General features: G+C 41.5%; 1 protein-coding gene across 37 annotated transcripts in view; it reads right to left on the reverse strand.

Annotated features, from left to right (window-relative positions):
* The window catches only part of Pde4dip (phosphodiesterase 4D interacting protein), a 228,908-nt gene that overhangs the window by 7,888 nt on the left and 204,440 nt on the right, over nt 1-16,580 (reverse strand). For 20 of the 37 annotated variants that reach the window (XM_078026881.1, XM_078026895.1, XM_078026871.1 and 17 more), the window contains 9 exons: nt 12,436-12,659; nt 11,647-11,799; nt 9,595-9,780; nt 7,389-7,640; nt 6,082-6,213; nt 5,470-5,589; nt 3,895-4,084; nt 3,180-3,304; nt 792-1,031 (listed from right to left, as the gene is read on the reverse strand). In XM_078026881.1, the coding sequence (XP_077883007.1) occupies nt 792-1,031; nt 3,180-3,304; nt 3,895-4,084; nt 5,470-5,589; nt 6,082-6,213; nt 7,389-7,640; nt 9,595-9,780; nt 11,647-11,799; nt 12,436-12,659 (1,622 nt within the window). The remainder of the gene's footprint in view (nt 1-791; nt 1,032-3,179; nt 3,305-3,894; nt 4,085-5,469; nt 5,590-6,081; nt 6,214-7,388; nt 7,641-9,594; nt 9,781-11,646; nt 11,800-12,435; nt 12,660-16,580) is intronic. The other 17 variants (XM_078026897.1, XM_078026885.1, XM_078026877.1 and 14 more) reach the window with 3 other exon arrangements.

Here is a 16,580-nt window from a genome sequence, read left to right on the forward strand (position 1 = left end):
GTAATACAGATCTGATGAACATGTGTATTTACATGCAGGCAAGAGGATGGGGCAGAAGTGGATGTCTGTCACCTGGAATGATCGCGCCTGCCACCCAGTACTTTCCCATAGCCCTGGTTTTCTTAGGGATAGGAGTATCTTGCCACATGCCAAGTTCCCCCAGATGAAGGAAAGGGCCACTCTAGAGAGTGTGGCAAGGTCTGTGATACTGAGATAGAGTCTGGTAAGGTGAAAAAAGATACAGATTGGGAATCAAAATATCTGGTCCTAGCCTGATTTTGTCCCTAAGTTCTATAAACCCTAGCTTGTCCATTAATATCTCAATGTCCCAGTTTTCTCATGTACTTCAGAGGAAATTAAATATTTGAAAATGCTTGGTAAATTGTAAGGGACTACACAAAAACAAGGAATAGATGTTAACATATATAGCTGATAATTATTGAGCAATTCTTATTGTGCCAGACACTTGAAAATGATTTAATTCAATGCTCCAAATAACCATACATGGTATATATTTTATATTATTACCATCTGCAAGTTGAGGAAACCAAGGCTTCAACACTTCATTGTTTAAACACATCACCCAAAGCAAACCACCTATAATGGTAAACGCAGAATCTGGAGACAGGTCTGACTCTAAATCCCATGATCTCAGGACACCATATTAAAGCCTCTCCAATTTGAGAACTTGACCCTAAGTAACCTAAGAGAAGCAAGAGTACCCCTTCCACTGCACACATATTGGTATCACCCCACTAGCTAAGGGATTCTTGATTCTTTGTCCTTCCTACCTTGAAAGTGTGACTGCTTATTTCCAGGGTCAGGGTTGGTTGGGAAGTTCTGGCTCACAGTGGAGGGGCTGAGGCTGCCTTTGCCAGTACCACCATCTAACTGCTGCTCCAACTTTAGCCGCAGACAATTGTTCATCTGAATGCTCTGTTCTAGTTGCCCTCTCAGAGCTCGTATCTCTGCCACCAGGTGGTTCAAGTCACTGTTCAAAGGAACTTGGTGACAGCCATCCAGGCTGAAAGCTAAAAGAAGAGAGAAGAGGGGTTTGGTTGCATTGGCCCATTTTTTTACAAGCACTTGTGAGAATACTGTTCTGTGACATTCCTTTCTGCCAAGGACCTTACTGTAGTCTCAGGGACTTGGGCAGCAAATCTGTGGTAGAGATGTTAATCATTCCTGTGTAGCCCCTGGGACACACTAAGGTGACACATTTTCGGTTTGGAATTTTCCGAAGTTCAAAATTACCACCATGTACTTAAAGGCATTTGATTGGCAGACCATAACAAATCTGTTATCTCACCTCCTTATTAACCTTAGTTCTGCAGGCTGGAGAGCAGGATCCTCCAAGGCAGGAGGTCAGCACTCAACTAGAGAAGGGTAGGGGCTGAGGGAGAAGATTTGATCACCTCTGCCCTCAGAAATCAAAGAGGGAGAGGAGGAATGCACCAGGACTTTTGGTAACATGTAAAAATGGGAGTCAAGTACTTTAGACAGGGGTCCTAACGAAGTGAATTTTTCAGCTTCTCTATGGTTTTCATTTCTACTTACCACACATATTTGTACATACTATAATGAAAAGATCTCAGAAATATTTTACCTTAAAGCCAAATATATACATATATATGTATACTTTTTAAAAAAATTTTTAGTTGCAGATGGACACAATAACTTTATTTTATTTGTTTATTTTTAATGCATGCTATTGGCAAGCACTCTACCACTAAGCCACAACCCAAGCCCAAAGCCAAATATATTTTAAAAGACTGAATTGGTTTTGATTTCTAGCAAGGCAAGAGGGTGCATATATCATGCAAGAGGGTGCCTTGAATTACTTGCACCAAATTGCATCTGACCCACAGCTATTTACCCATCAAGTGATTATTTGAAGACTATAAATGTCCTCTTGTCACTCAGTTAAAGAGTATATGAAAAAGCTTTTAATTCAATTTTAATTCTTATTGGATTTTGGAATTAAAAATAAGGAATTTTGGAGTTGTAGTGGCAACAGCTTTGTAATAAATCCTAAAAGACCCGTGAACAGGAGGAATGGAATGAAAGGGGAAGTAGTTTAGGATCAAGTGGCTTCAGAAACTAATCCAAAGTTTCTATCACACTCCTCCCTTTGTCTCCCTAGATCCAAATTCCCACTAAGTTTTGCTTATTGTCTGTATTTTTTTATGAAACATTTTTCATGTGTCCTTCTTTATCTTCCCAAGCACCTTATATTAAGCTCTCACTTTTTAAAGCTCCCCAAATTATTTAGCCATCCAAGAGGTTTTTTAGATTCTAATGTCTCTAAAATGTCCCATCAGACTTAACATCTTAAAATTCTGTTTTCATTACATACTTTCTTTCATTGAAAAAGAAAAAAACATAGTTATTTCCATTGTATATAAACCTCTATGCTGAATTATGGGTTTTCTATGCACTGGTGTCTTTCATTCCATTAATCTGATTTCTTACTCCTCCAATCAAGCTTCTCCTATAGACAGGCTGGTCTCTCCCTGACCCAAAATTCACATTGGCTTTGTACATTTGCTATTCTCTCAGCCTGGTAAGGCCCCTATGCTTCAAGTTCTAGTTCATTTTCCCTTTTTAGTAAACTAGGAAACTAAATCCAGTTTTAAGTAAATTCAAATGTGCCTTCTTCATCTAAAGAAGACAAATAGGGAAATATACCAACATTCTCAAATACTAGATTATTATTTCAGCAGGTAGCAAAAGTCCTCAATAAAAATGCTAATATTTAAAATCAGGCTTGAAATTTTAAGCTTTCGAAGGTATTTTTAAAAGCCAATTATATACATATATATGTATACTTTAAAAAAATTTTTTTAGTTGCAGATGGACACAATAACTTTTGTTTTATATCTCTTAATTTTCCCATGGTGAGTTGGGGGGTCAGGATTAAGGTAAAGTAGGATGGCTGCATGGCTGTCATTATATATTATTTATAATATTTAAGACCTTCACAAATGATGATAGCATCAGAATAGTTCTTTGCATTAAAAACATGGTATAATCTCACGTTGATTAATTTGTTTCTAGCTATCTAAGTAGGTGAAGTTTGATTCTTGTGGCCTATTGTTAGGGCACCCAGACTGAATCTTGCCCATGCCACTAATGTCTCATGCTTGGGCTTTAAGAGGAGAGGGAGAAGGAAAACATACCTTTTAGTCCTTTTTTAGAATTTCCATGAAGTGCCTCATAGATCTGTAGCTCCGACTGCAGGGAATGGAAGAGCTGCTGTTTCTCTTCACACTGCTGCTGCAGGAGGGCCAGCTTGTGCTGCAGTCTGTCAGGGAGAAACAAGGGCCCACTGAGCTGGCAGGGCTGCTCAGCCATACTTGTGCAATACACTATAAGCCAACCTTTGCTTCCTAGAGTTTTAGCTCTAGACATCCCCTCAGGGATCAGGAAGACCATCTCCTTTACTTTACAGATGTAGAAGCAGAGCCTGGGACAGGTAAAGTAACTTGGTGTGAAGCAGCATTAGTTACCCAAGCTAGGACCAGGACAGACACACCAGCATAGTGTCTTCACTGGACCCCCAGTGCTCTCCATGCTGACAGGTAGTTGTGGAGCTTGTGCTTTGGATGAACATCACTCAAACTTGTGCTGCTGAGGCAGCTTCCAGGTAAAGGTGAAAGTAATGTCCTGCATCTAATTGACAGCATGGGAATGGTCTTTCTCCAGTCTCTGGTACATGCAAGTCTTATGTAACTCTACTTTGGAGTGCAAAAGGTATCCCTAGAGAGGCCCTCCTCTGCTCAGATTCACCCAGGAAGCAGGAATAGCAGATGGGAAACCAGGCTTCCCAAAGAGGACACTACTGTCTTGCCAATGTACCTTATAAATCTGAAAATGGGGCTCCCTTCCCCTTACCTGGAGTCATTTTCCTGGAGGGACAGACGTTCCTCCCTGAAGTGCAAGATCTCCTGTTGCTTCTCCTGCAGGTCTTCTAGAAGCTGCTGCCGCTCCACCTTTTGCTGCTCCAGCTCCTTTTCCAGCTCTTGAAGGCGGGATCGAGAGGAGAACAGAGCCTCCCTCAGGCATTCTGTTTCCTGTGAGTGCCCTGGTGGGCAGAACAACAGGTGTGGGGTAAAAGCTCAGTAGGGAGATGAGCCAAAGTGCACCAATCAAAACCAAGGTAAGGCATAGGGACAGAGTTTGGCTTACTGTACCCACATATGCTAATGTCCGGTATGCCTCCATTTTTGCAGTGCCTGATTCTCTCATTTAGTATGGCCTCCCTCACTCTGAAAGAAGACATTCTGGTATCTAAAGCTTACCCTTTATTGTTTGTTCAACAATCTATCTCAAATTTGCCAAAGATCAACATCAAGATTTCTTGACCATGGTTTTTAGAATATATTTTTTCATCATTTTGAAAATTGGGACATTTGTTTTTGGCAGGGCTAGCAGCATCTCTCTGATCACAAATTTTCAAATATGATTGATAGGAACCTTGAGAATAAGGCTGGATGTTCAGTCAGTCCTCTGAAGTGGAACTTGCCTGGGCCTAGCAAACAGTACTCATTTAAATCTCTACTCTCTTCTCACTGGTAAGGTCTGTTCTATTCTTTCCAAATATGCAATGATAGTTTAGTCACTCTTCCTTCTCTCTTAACTATTAACTTTTGTTATCTTCCCCAAGCAGGAACCTTTCCTCTGAAGTATGCTTCAGAGTGACTAATTAAGGAATTATCTCTTGAAGCCTTTGGCTTCCTCAAGCATTTCCTCATTCTGGATTTATTCCTCTCAGAAACTATTCTTAGCCTTTTTGTAGATATTTAATAAATATCTGTAAGCAAAAAGAATTTGTGATGGTTATACATTGATTTGATTGGGTCAGTTAACTCTAAATCAGGTGCCTCCCAGGTCACATGAGAAATGACACTTACCCATAGATGCCCATCAAATACAGTTGGGAGAGTTATGGAGAACATTTGCTAGTACCTCCTGACACAGAAGTGTAGGACTACCTATCAGAGAGCTGCATGAAATGTATAGTGAGGGGATGTGGTGAGGTGACAGAAGAACAGATGAGGGACACACTGCTGCAGTTCAGTGTGGAGAAATGTGACAGGAAATACACACACACACACACACACACATACACACACACACACTTCTTCCTTTCAAGGGTCCAAACCAGCTGTGAATGGGAGGAGGTAGAGTAAATCTCAAACTGATAACCAGTTTGAAAGTTAGTGACTCTGGACCTCTGGAGGTGGACTTCACAGAAGTGATGGACTTCTTGGGAGGGCCATGGTTGGGACCTCTTAGGAAGCAGCCCTTTGTAGAGTGAGAATGGCTACAAGAATCTTGAATTGGTAGATTAACAGCTTAATAGCTGTTATCTCTGCCTTCTTTTCTTTGCTTCTCCAATTGGTGACTGCTGTGGCCAGGGAAGAAAGAGACATGGGTGTTACCAGTTTGTAATTTTTGTCCACCTACCTCTGGAAACGTGACTCAGCTGAGCTTGAAGGCTCCGGTTTTCTTCCCTGAGGGCTCTGTTCTCATTGTAGAGCTGAGGCATAGATTCCAGGCTCTGACTGTAGAAGTGAGAGGTGGATCCTGTCCAGGGAAACATACATTTGAGTTACAGATACTTGCAAAAGTTTGCCATTCTGTATCTCCCAGAGATCTTTTGTCCCAACCTAGCAGAAAGCTCCCAAAACTCTAAGTGCCAGCAGCTCAGAGGAAGAGCACAGGGAGAGAGAAGAAATAGTGGGGGAAGGCCCTTATAGATCAGGTTTTACCACATGCCAATCACAAGGACACACAGAATCAGTAGGCAGCATGTAAGGAGATTAACTATGATGTGAGAAATAAGTAGACTCTGGGGACTAGACCTAGTTCCGCCTGGAGGAAAGTTATTCTCTAAGCTCAGATACATTCATGAAGTAGGATAATAATGCTTAGCCATCTCCCTTGCTGGACGGTCTGTAGGGAGCTACTGAAGGGAAGTATACCAAAGGGTTTGAAAACTGAAACTCTGCCAAAGGGCCTTTTCTTCAAAAGTTCCCTAAATACATCCAGAAACAGGAAGAGCTGGGCCTTCCCTACCATTGTCACGGGCAGTGGAACTGAGCCGGTGTTCCAGCTGCTCCCGCAGGCGGTCATTGATGCAGATGGACTCTTCCAGCCGCTGGCGCAGGTTCCGGATTTCACCAAGATGCTCTTCCAGTAGGTCAGCCCCTGCATCATACCACCAGGACATGGAGAGAAGTGGGAAATGAGAGTCCTGGTTACTAGTGAGAATGGGAGATGGATCAGCCTCAGCATGACCCCTAAAAATCACCATCCTTCTGCTAACTTCCTTCTCTCACACGGGCACTGAGGGGACACAGGTAACTTTATTTAAAGAGTAAATGGGCTTTCAAGCGCAGAATGGTCCTTTACCAAGGAAACCCCATGGGCTCTCTCTCACACAGAGGCCTGGTAAAGTTCCACATGATTTAGAAAAATAACTGACAACTCTGGTTAGAGCTTGCCTACCATTGGGAAAGGCCTAGCCACCGCCTGGTGTGGCTTTGAGGATGATAGAAAAGTCCTCACTCTGACTTTCTTCTAATGCCTTTCTTCTTACTGATATTATGACTGAACAATTTTTAGCATAGTCCTCCAATCCTTAGAGAGAAGGCCTAAATTAAAAGCACATGACCTTCAATTTATCCCATGTGGTTAATGACCCAAACTAAAACCTTCCCTCAAATCGCTTTTAATATGGTGGGAAAAGCAGGATAGCCTGCATAGATTGAGGGATCTGAAGATGGATTAGAGAGGAGAAAGGAGCAACCCCAAGGAAAGAAAAAGGATGCAGAAAAGAAAATTGGAAGAGATGCTAAGAATAGACCGCATCAACTATACCATTTTGTTTGGGGCTCAATCTTTTTCTGAGAATTATAATATCTTACTGTTGGAACTGAGCTGTGTTCCTGTATCCACCTTCTTAGTTATACCCCTCCACTTGATGTGATTGGTTTTTGTGTACAATACATATGTGTGGGTGGGGATTTCATAAAATTCATGACTGACAGAAGCAAATCCCTGTGAACATCTGCCTGGCCATCTAGAAGGGTCTAAAAGAGTGGGCTGCAAAGAGGTCAGGTTCAATGAAAGAGAACAACATGTGTGAGAGCACAGGGGATGGGTCACTGACTTTTCTATAGCCCTGCAGAGCACCAAAACCCTCTGCAGGGAGAAAGAAAGGGTGCACTTAGAAAGGACGTGGTACTAAGACTGCTCTTAGGTCATATTCCTACTCTGGGAGCCAGGGGTTGGGGAGGAGTGAAGAAGCCCTGCCCAGGTAGGAGAGGAGCAAACCAAATGCTATTCCTTTCAAAGGCCAAGACTCTCAGCTTTGTGTTTACCTGTGGGTTTGGAGTTAAGCTGATACACTGAAGAACCTGAAGAGATGTCCCCAGAGACACTCCCTTTCTGAGGTCTCATGATATCCCACTGGCCATTGCTACCCAGGTACCCAGGATCCAGAATTCTGCCCAATTCCATGGCACCCCTCATTGGAGAGTGGGACTGGGCAGGGCTGAGGTAGTGGGAAGAGCTGGTTTCTGAATGGCTGCCTGGCAACGTGGCTGTGGAAGCTGGAGGAACACTGCTGACACCTGCAGAAAGAAACATGAGTGAGAAACCAACAGGGTGTCAGAAGGGAAGGATTAGCAAGAAATTCTGTGATTACTAAGAATGGAGATTTCCAGGGGCCATGTGGGTCTTCAGAGGTCACATCCACTGTGAGACACCAATGGCATAAAGACCTAGAGGGGATAACTTGCACCTTTTGTACTTCTTAGCATGAGACACCAATAGAAAAGGATGGTTAAAGTAACCTGAATCACCTTTGTATACAAGGAAAAGTCCAGTGACCCTATTCCTGGATCCTACTATAATTCTTCATGACAGAGTCTAGGAAGTTTCCCGAAAAGTTCCAGAAATAGGACTTATTCCCAATGTTAGGGGTCAGAGCATGATGGGATGTAGGATTGAACATCCCTGAGAACAGGAATGTTTGCCTATGAATATTTGCTGTCCCTGCTAACCAGTAAATCTTTCTATTCCTCCTTTGGAGTCTTCAGAGGAGAAAGAGGACACAAAATCCAGCAAGACAAGGCAACTCAATTCCTCTAGACTAAAGAACCCTATTCTGAGCCTGAGAAAGCCCTATGTAAGGCAAGTTGTGATTTGGATCCCCTCCAACATGATTCAAGGAACTGAAAGGTGTCACCATATCTGCCCAAAGACCACTGAACCCATTCCAAGGAGGGAGGCCTGACCTTGTATTGCATGGACTGATGTCTCCATATGTCCTATGAAACCACAGGGCTTCCACTGGAGCCCTTGAAGCAGAAGTAAGAAGTTGGGTGACTAAAAACTGTAAAATTCTGCCTATATCACCTGTTTCTAGCCATAATTAGGGAGCTTCTGAAGAGACGACCCTTTGAGTTTCATCTTTGCTTCTATATTTAAAAAAAGAAGTAAAAGAAAAAGTTTGACATGGGAAAGAGGGGAGAAAACGTGGGCAGGGCTATAATTTAAAAAATTCAGAAGACTGCTTTCTTCCAAGGATTATCAACATGGGCAGCAGAACAGACATGCATCTTCCCCTAAACATACAGGAGTGAGTTCATCATTTCCTTCAATCAATCCAAACTTCTAAGAGGGGTTAATGCAATTATCACTTGCCAGTTTTACCCCCAATTTTTCTAGTTGTTCTTTAAAGCACTATGAGTGAGTAAATTCATCATATGAAGGGTTTTTTCCCCTCTTTTTTCCTAAACCCAAAGTATGATTTGGGTTTAGGAAACACACACACACACACACACACACACACACACACACACACACAAATAAAATTTATGATGAGGTATCCAGCCCATAAATATATCAAACTATTTTCTAAAAGATGACTGTACACAGCCTATAAATTATGTGACTATATAAGATGAACTATCTTTGGGAGTCAGAGGACAGAATTTACAATCAGACATCATGACCTGTGTTTATGATTCCAGCTGTCCTGTCCTGGGGTGGACATGAATCTTGTGCAACAAAAAAGGGCCTCTGTTACTTCTGCTTCTGAATTCTTCTTACCACCACCCTTTTTCCTTGAGCTCATAATGTCAAGAACTAAACTTGATTAAAATCATTTCACAGCAGAATATAAGAGCCCCACAAAGGAGTCCATCCATATATGTGGCCACCTTTTTTTTATAGTCATGTAATCCTAAGTGGACAAAACAAAATCTTTCTTCCATTCCCTACCAGTAAATACTTCTCCCAGCTGTCCACATTCTGCACACTTGGTGGTACCCAACCTGTCAAAAGTGTGTGAGCACTGGGTCTAGAGCTTCCTGAACATATCCTATAACTGATGAGACACACACACCAGAAAGACAAAAGCAAATGCATACCAAAATAAGCAAGCAGAGCTTTCCCTCCCTCTTCCGTTTATAGCATGTGCCACTGTTTGTTTTCCATCTTCACCATCAAGCCAAAGCCATGCAGAGCAACACAATGTGAGACTGCCACTCGCAAGCACACAAGGGCAGCAGTTGTGCTCACTTTCTCCCAACTGCTTCTGCAGCATCTGCAGCTCCTGTTGAGCCTCAGCCAAGGACACCACTGGTGTCTCACAGCAGCCAAGGAAGGGAGGACCAAGGGGGCTGAAGGGCAGGAAACTGGATGGAGCTGAGGGCAATGGAGCCTGGGGGAGGCTAACCGGCTTGGGTATGGAGTTAAAATGAAAGCCTAGAAACAGAAAGTTAGGGAGAAAGGAGACAATATCATTAGAGAGAAAGTGAGAGAAAAGCATGGGTAAAAGATTGAGAAGGTGAAATAATTCCCTGACCAGATACCAACTGGTAGAGTGGCTTACACTTAATGAGGTGCAGGCTGAGCCAGCCAAGAGTGACCTTTGCTCCAGAGAGGTTGACCCGGCTGACCTCTCCTCCTTCTCCCCTGCCAGGGCTGTCTTATATATATGTTTTTTGCTCATCTTGAAATCAATTGGCTACAGAAGGCAAGGGGCCATTACTGACCCTCACCCATGTCAAAATGGCTGTGCCCCAATGACCTCAAGGGCCACTGGGTGTTACTCCCAGCATGTATCAGTCCTTGACTCTGGGAGTGATTCTTCTTACACCTACACTTCCTCTTCTGAAAGCATCAGGGTCCATCTTGAGGAAGGCAGGAGTTGATAGGGCTGTCAGGAAATTTGCATTACTAGTACATGGAGTTCAAGATTTTGATGGAAACAAATGTCAGAAACCCAAATCAGCATCTTCTTTCACCAGAGGAAAAACAGAAGCCTTTATTCAGTGGCTTACAAACTTGTCTGGGCACTAGAACTACTTAGGACAAACTCATAATACATGCAGATTCTTCCGTCCTTAATGCAGAGCTACAGAACATGAACTCTGAGAGCAGAGTTTGGAAATTTTCACTTTTGAGAAATCTCCAGGTGATCTTTATGCCGCCCATTGACAGCCTGATTTTTATGAACCCTGGGAAGTTCCAATGTTTGCCTCTGTTTCTTCTTTACTAAAAATAGGTAGAGGGCAGGTATCCAATGGAAGGACCAGAAATTAAGACTGCCCTGTAGAGAATGTCTAATGTAGAAGACAAGACAATGGTTACATTCTAAAACTCATTCACTGCCCCACAAGGCTGACATCATGACAGAGCAATACTGCAAAGACACCCAAACTGCCAAGTAGCACAGCTCAGGCCTCTTACGGGAAAAGCCTTCTGATTCTTAAAACCCCTGGCTTTCTGCTCTGTGAACTGAGCATTTAAGCAGATATCTATAGTTCTGGGTAAAAAGTTTTCCCCCATGATCTCTTGGTCTAGCTGGTACTCTGGCTCAGAAACTCTGTGCCCAGTCTCAGGTTAGGGACAGCTTTATTCCTCAGAAGAGAGGAGGGTGGCAAAAGAAAGCACTGTGCTTCCTGGGAGAATCCCTATCCGTGTCAGACTACACTGAAGGCAGCCATCCAGGTGTGAGGGGCAGGAGGTAAAGACAAGGCTGGCCCTTTCCCTGCCAACCCTTGTGTAGAGCTGTGAGTGAACAATGTAGCCTCTGGCAACTATGCTGAGACATAGAAGTGAAATGTACCCATCTAGTTGCCCCCAGGATATTCCCCACATACAAATCAAGGCCTAGTAATACATTCACAAATCCAGGAATGATAGTATAAAATAAACAGAATTTAGTCACAAAGTAAGCCATACCACCCATTACACAGGGCCACTGTGAAGAATCCATGGGTAACATGTATGCAGGATCAGTAAATGGGAATTTCTTTCTGTTCTTTGATTGTAACCCTGTAAGAAAATTTTGCCTCTTTGTTCCCCTAGCTAAATAAAAGAAAGAAATAAAAATGTTTATTTAAAATTATTAGCTAACTATTGGTCAAAATTGGTATGCTGATCAAAACTTGTCATGGATTACTTATGTTCTAATTTTTTTTTAAAATCAGACACAATTGGTGCATTAAAGTGGTATCTTGATTTTGTCTAGGATGTGATGCACCAATGGTTTCTATGTTCACACCTTTGTCCCTGAAGGAAAGTCCAACGGGCAGCTGAGGAAGAGGAGATGAAGCTACTGCATACCTGGATGGGCCTGGTTGGCCTCCTTGGGGGCATTCAGGGGAGTTGGCAAGCTGATGGGGTTGCTGCTGGACTCGGCCTTAACCCCCTGTGAAGCACTGGTTACTGATGGTTTAGAAGACAATACAGCAGAAAGACTTGAATGATGGATGAAATCTATAAAACCCATGAATGAAAGAAAATGATGTTCCACAGAGAACTGGAATCCTGGCCTTATATTTAACTACGGGTACCAGGGCTGGGGTCTTGCTGTCAGAAAAAGCTCCAAGCACAGGCACTTTTGCAGTGTTCATTTTCTTGCTTGCAAATAGTTCCTTTAGTGAGGTATCCACTTCAGGGGTTATAGTGGGGCTCAGAGCCCTGAAATGATGAAATATCTACCTCTAAAAATATCAGGGAAGACTGGCAGGAGCAACTGTGGACACCCACAGATACTCAGGAGATACTGCTCAGGAACTGCAGCAAGATCACTACAAGAGAGACGAGATGTTCAATCTTAAAGAAAGATGTCTATCAGATTCAGTGAAGAAGAAAACTCTTCCCACCATCTTCTCATTCTGTGCACTACAGATTGCCTTGAGTCCAGCAGCAATATATGCTGATGGGTAATAGGGTGACATAGTAAATTGCAGAGTCAGGAGCAATGTCCCTAGCCCATGGGAGCCTGTGCTTGACACTTGGTCCCAAAACCATGTTCAGCCTGATACACACCAAGGCAGAGCTATAAGGCCTGGTTTCCTAGGTCTCTGCTCAGTCTAAATAGAAGGGCACCTCTCAGAAAGTACAGACTACCTGAGTGACCAGGTGAAGCTTTCTTCTCTTCACAGTGTGTATACTCGCTGGCTATGTCCATGTCAGAGCAGGCTTCCAGCTCATCAGATAAGAAGGAAGTGCTGCTGGGAGAGCGGTGGAAGTCAGACAAGGCATGGCTGCTGGGGGGCGAAAGAGACCGGGCATCCAGCTTGGCCTGCAGGACTTCAATCACTTTTTCCTTCTCCTGCAGCTCCCTGCTGAGCCTGGTGGGAAGAGAGGTAGACAACCAGTGAAACCAAGTTCACACAGTCCAGCAAGTCCTTACTAAGGCATATGAGAAAAAGTCACATAAGCCAGGGGGACCATTCTGCACAGCACAATGACATAACTCATTTCTAATTGGGGCTGGAGGACAGGTAGGGGACAGATGAAGAGTGAACAATAGTTACCCAGCACACTGGCTACATAGTATACTCAGGACCTGAGGAGACAGTTATCTAGGTATGATATGATCTCTGAACAACTGCAGCCCAAGGACTGTTTCTTATCTCCAATTAGATCAGTATAAAATATTGAAATTGAACATTTAAAAGCATTTTAAAAAATTGTCCCAATATCTAGGACTACATTAGGCAGAATCATCTTGTTGACTGAAATGTCTGTGAAAGATTAGAAATAAAAATCCAAATACCTTGACACCACAGTTATTTTGAGGCAGTTGTAACACAGACAGCTCAAACTAGTGGCTATAACTTACCCTTAGCACATATCTTATAGAGCATTATAAGAAGTGACACATTCAAGAGTGGCCATACTCATATCGAATAAAATCAACTTCAAACCTAAGTTAATTAAGAAGGATAAAGAAGGACACTATATACTGTTAAAAGGGACCATCCACCAACAAGACATAACAATTATCAATTTGTATGCACCAAACAATGGAGCTGCAATGTACATAAAACAAACGTTCCTCAAGTTCAAGAGTCAAATAGACCATAACACAATAATTACGGGTGACTTCAACACACCGCTCTCACCATTAGACAGATCCTCTAGACAAAAACTGAATAAAGAAACTATAGAACTCAACTCAATCAATAACCTAGACCTAACCGACATATATAGAATATACCAACCATCATCAAGTGGATACACATTCTTCTCAGCAGCACATGGATCCTACTCAAAGGCAGACCATATATTATGCCATAAGGCAACTCTTAGTAAATATAAAGGTGTGGAGATAATACCATGCACCATATCTGACCATAATGGAATGAAATTGGAAATCAATGATAAAAAAGGAAGGAAAAATCCTACACCACATGGAAAATGAACAATATGTTATTGAATGATCAATGGGTTACAGAAGATATAAAGGAAGAGATAAAAAAATTCTTAGAGTCAAATGATAATACAGATACAACATACCGGAATCTATGGGACACAATGAAAGCAGTTTTAAGAGGGAAATTCATTTCCTGGAGTTCTTTCATCAAAAAAAGAAAAAACCAACAAATAAATGAACTCACACTACACTCAAAAACCTAGAAAAGGAAGAACAAAACAACAGCAAATGTAGTGGAAGACAAGAAATAATTAAAATTAGAGCAGAAATAAACGAAATTGAAACAAAAAAAAACCATTGAAAAAATTGATAAAACTAAAAGTTGGTTCTTTGAAAAAATAAATAAGATAGACAAGCCCTTAGCCATGCTAACGAAAAGAAGAAGAGAGAGAACTCAAATTACTAATATACGGGATGAAAAAGGCAATATCACAACAGACACTACAGAAATACAGAAGATAATTAGAAAGTATTTTGAAACCCTATATTCTAATAAAATAGAAGATAGCGAAGATATCGATAAATTTCTTAAGGCATATGATTTGCCCAGATTGAGACAGGAAGACACACACAATTTAAACAGACCAATAACAAAGGAAGAAATAGAAGAAGCCATCAAAAGACTACCAAACAAGAAAAGCCCTGGATCGGATGGGTATACAGCAGAGTTTTACAAAACCTTCAAAGAAGAATTAATACCAATACTTTTCAAGCTATTTCAAGAAATAGAAAAAGAAGGAGTTCTTCCAAATTCATTCTATGAGGCCAACATCACTCTGATCCCAAAACCAGACAAGGACACTTCAAAGAAAGAAAACTACAGACCAGTATCTCTAATGAACTTGGATGCAAAAATTCTCAATAAAATTCTGGCGAATCGAATACAAAAACATATCAGAAAACTTGTGCACCATGATCAAGTAGGATTCATCCCTGGGATGCAAGGCTGGTTCAATATACGGAAATCAATAAATGCTATTCACCACATCAATAGGCTTAAAGACAAGAACCATATGATCATCTCAATAGATGCAGAAAAAGCATTTGACAAAGTACAGCATCCCTTTATGTTCAAAACACTAGAAAAACTAGGGATAACAGGAACTTACCTCAACACTGTAAAAGCTATATATGCTAAACCTCAGGCTAGCATCATCCTAAATGGAGAAAAACTGAAGGCATTCCCTCTAAAATCTGGAACAAGACAGGGATGCCCTCTATCACCACTTCTATTCAATTTAGTTCTCGAAGTACTAGCCAGAGCAATTAGACAGACAAAAGAAATTAAAGGCATAAAAATAGGAAAAGAAGAACTTAAATTATCGCTATTTGCGGATGACATGATAATATACTTAACAGACCCAAAAGGATCTACAAAGAAGCTGCTAGAGTTAATAAATGAATTCAGCAAAGTGGCAGGATATAAAATCAACACACATAAATCAAAAGCATTCCTGTATATCAGTAACAAAACCTCTGAAATGGAAATAAGGAAAACCACTCCATTCACAATATCCTCAAAAAAAATAAGATACTTGGGAATCAACCTAACAAAAGAGGTGAAACATTTATACAATGAAAACTACAGAAACCTAAAGAGAGAGATAGAAGAAGATCTCAGAAGATGGAAAAATGTACCCTGTTCATGGATAGGCAGAACTAACATCATCAAAATGGCGATATTACCCAAAGTTCTCTACAGGTTTAATGCCATGCCAATCAGAATCCCAAAGGCATTTCTTATAGAAATAGATAAAGCAATCATGAAATTCATATGGAAAAACAAAAGACCCAGAATAGCAAAAGCAATTCTAAGCAGGAAGTGTGAATCTGGAGGTATAGCGATACCAGAGCTCAAACTGTACTACAAAGCAATAGTAACAAAAACAGCATGGTACTGGTACCAAAACAGGCAGGTGGACCAATGGTACAGAATAGAGGACACAGAGACTAATCCACAAAGTTACAACTATCTTATATTTGATAAAGGGGCTAAAAACATGTAATGGAGGAAGGATAGCATCTTCAACAAATGGTGTTGGGAAAATTGGAAATCCGTATGAAACAAAATGAAATTGAATCCCTTTCTCTCGCCAGCCACAAAAGCTAACTCAAAATGGATCAAGGAGCTAGATATCAAAACAGAGACACTGCGTCTGATAGAAGGAAAAGTTGGCTACGATCTACATATTGTGGGATCGGGCTCCACATTCCTTAATAGGACGCCCATAGCCCAAGAGTTAATAACAAGAATAAACAAATGGGACCTACTTAAACTAAAAAGTTTTTTCTCATCAAGAGAAACAGTAAAAGAGGTAAATAGAGAGCCTACATCCTGGGAACAAATTTTTACCCCTCACACCTCAGAGCCCTAATATCCAGAATGTACAAAGAACTCAAAAAATTAAACAATAAGATAACAAATAACCCAATCAACAAATGGGCCAAGGACCTGAACAGACACTTCTCAGAGGAGGACATACAATCAATCCACAAGTACATGAGAAAATGCTCACCATCTCTAGCAATCAGAGAAATGCAAATCAAAACCACCCTAAGATACCATTTCACTCCAGTAAGATTGGCAGCCACTATGAAGTCAAACAACAACAAGTGCTGGCGAGAATGTGGGGAAAAGGGTACTCTTGTACACTGCTGGTGGGACTGCAAATTGGTAAGGCCAATTTGGAAAGCAGTATGGAGATTCCTGGGAAAGCTGGGAATGGATCCACCATTTGACCCAGCTATTGCCCTTCTCGGACTATTCCCTGAGGACCTTAAAAGAGCGCACTATAGGGATACGGCCACATCACTGATTATAGCAGCACAATTC

This window comes from Ictidomys tridecemlineatus, chromosome 11 (genome assembly GCF_052094955.1).
Source record: "Ictidomys tridecemlineatus isolate mIctTri1 chromosome 11, mIctTri1.hap1, whole genome shotgun sequence".
In the NCBI taxonomy this organism is placed as follows: domain Eukaryota; kingdom Metazoa; phylum Chordata; class Mammalia; order Rodentia; family Sciuridae; genus Ictidomys; species Ictidomys tridecemlineatus.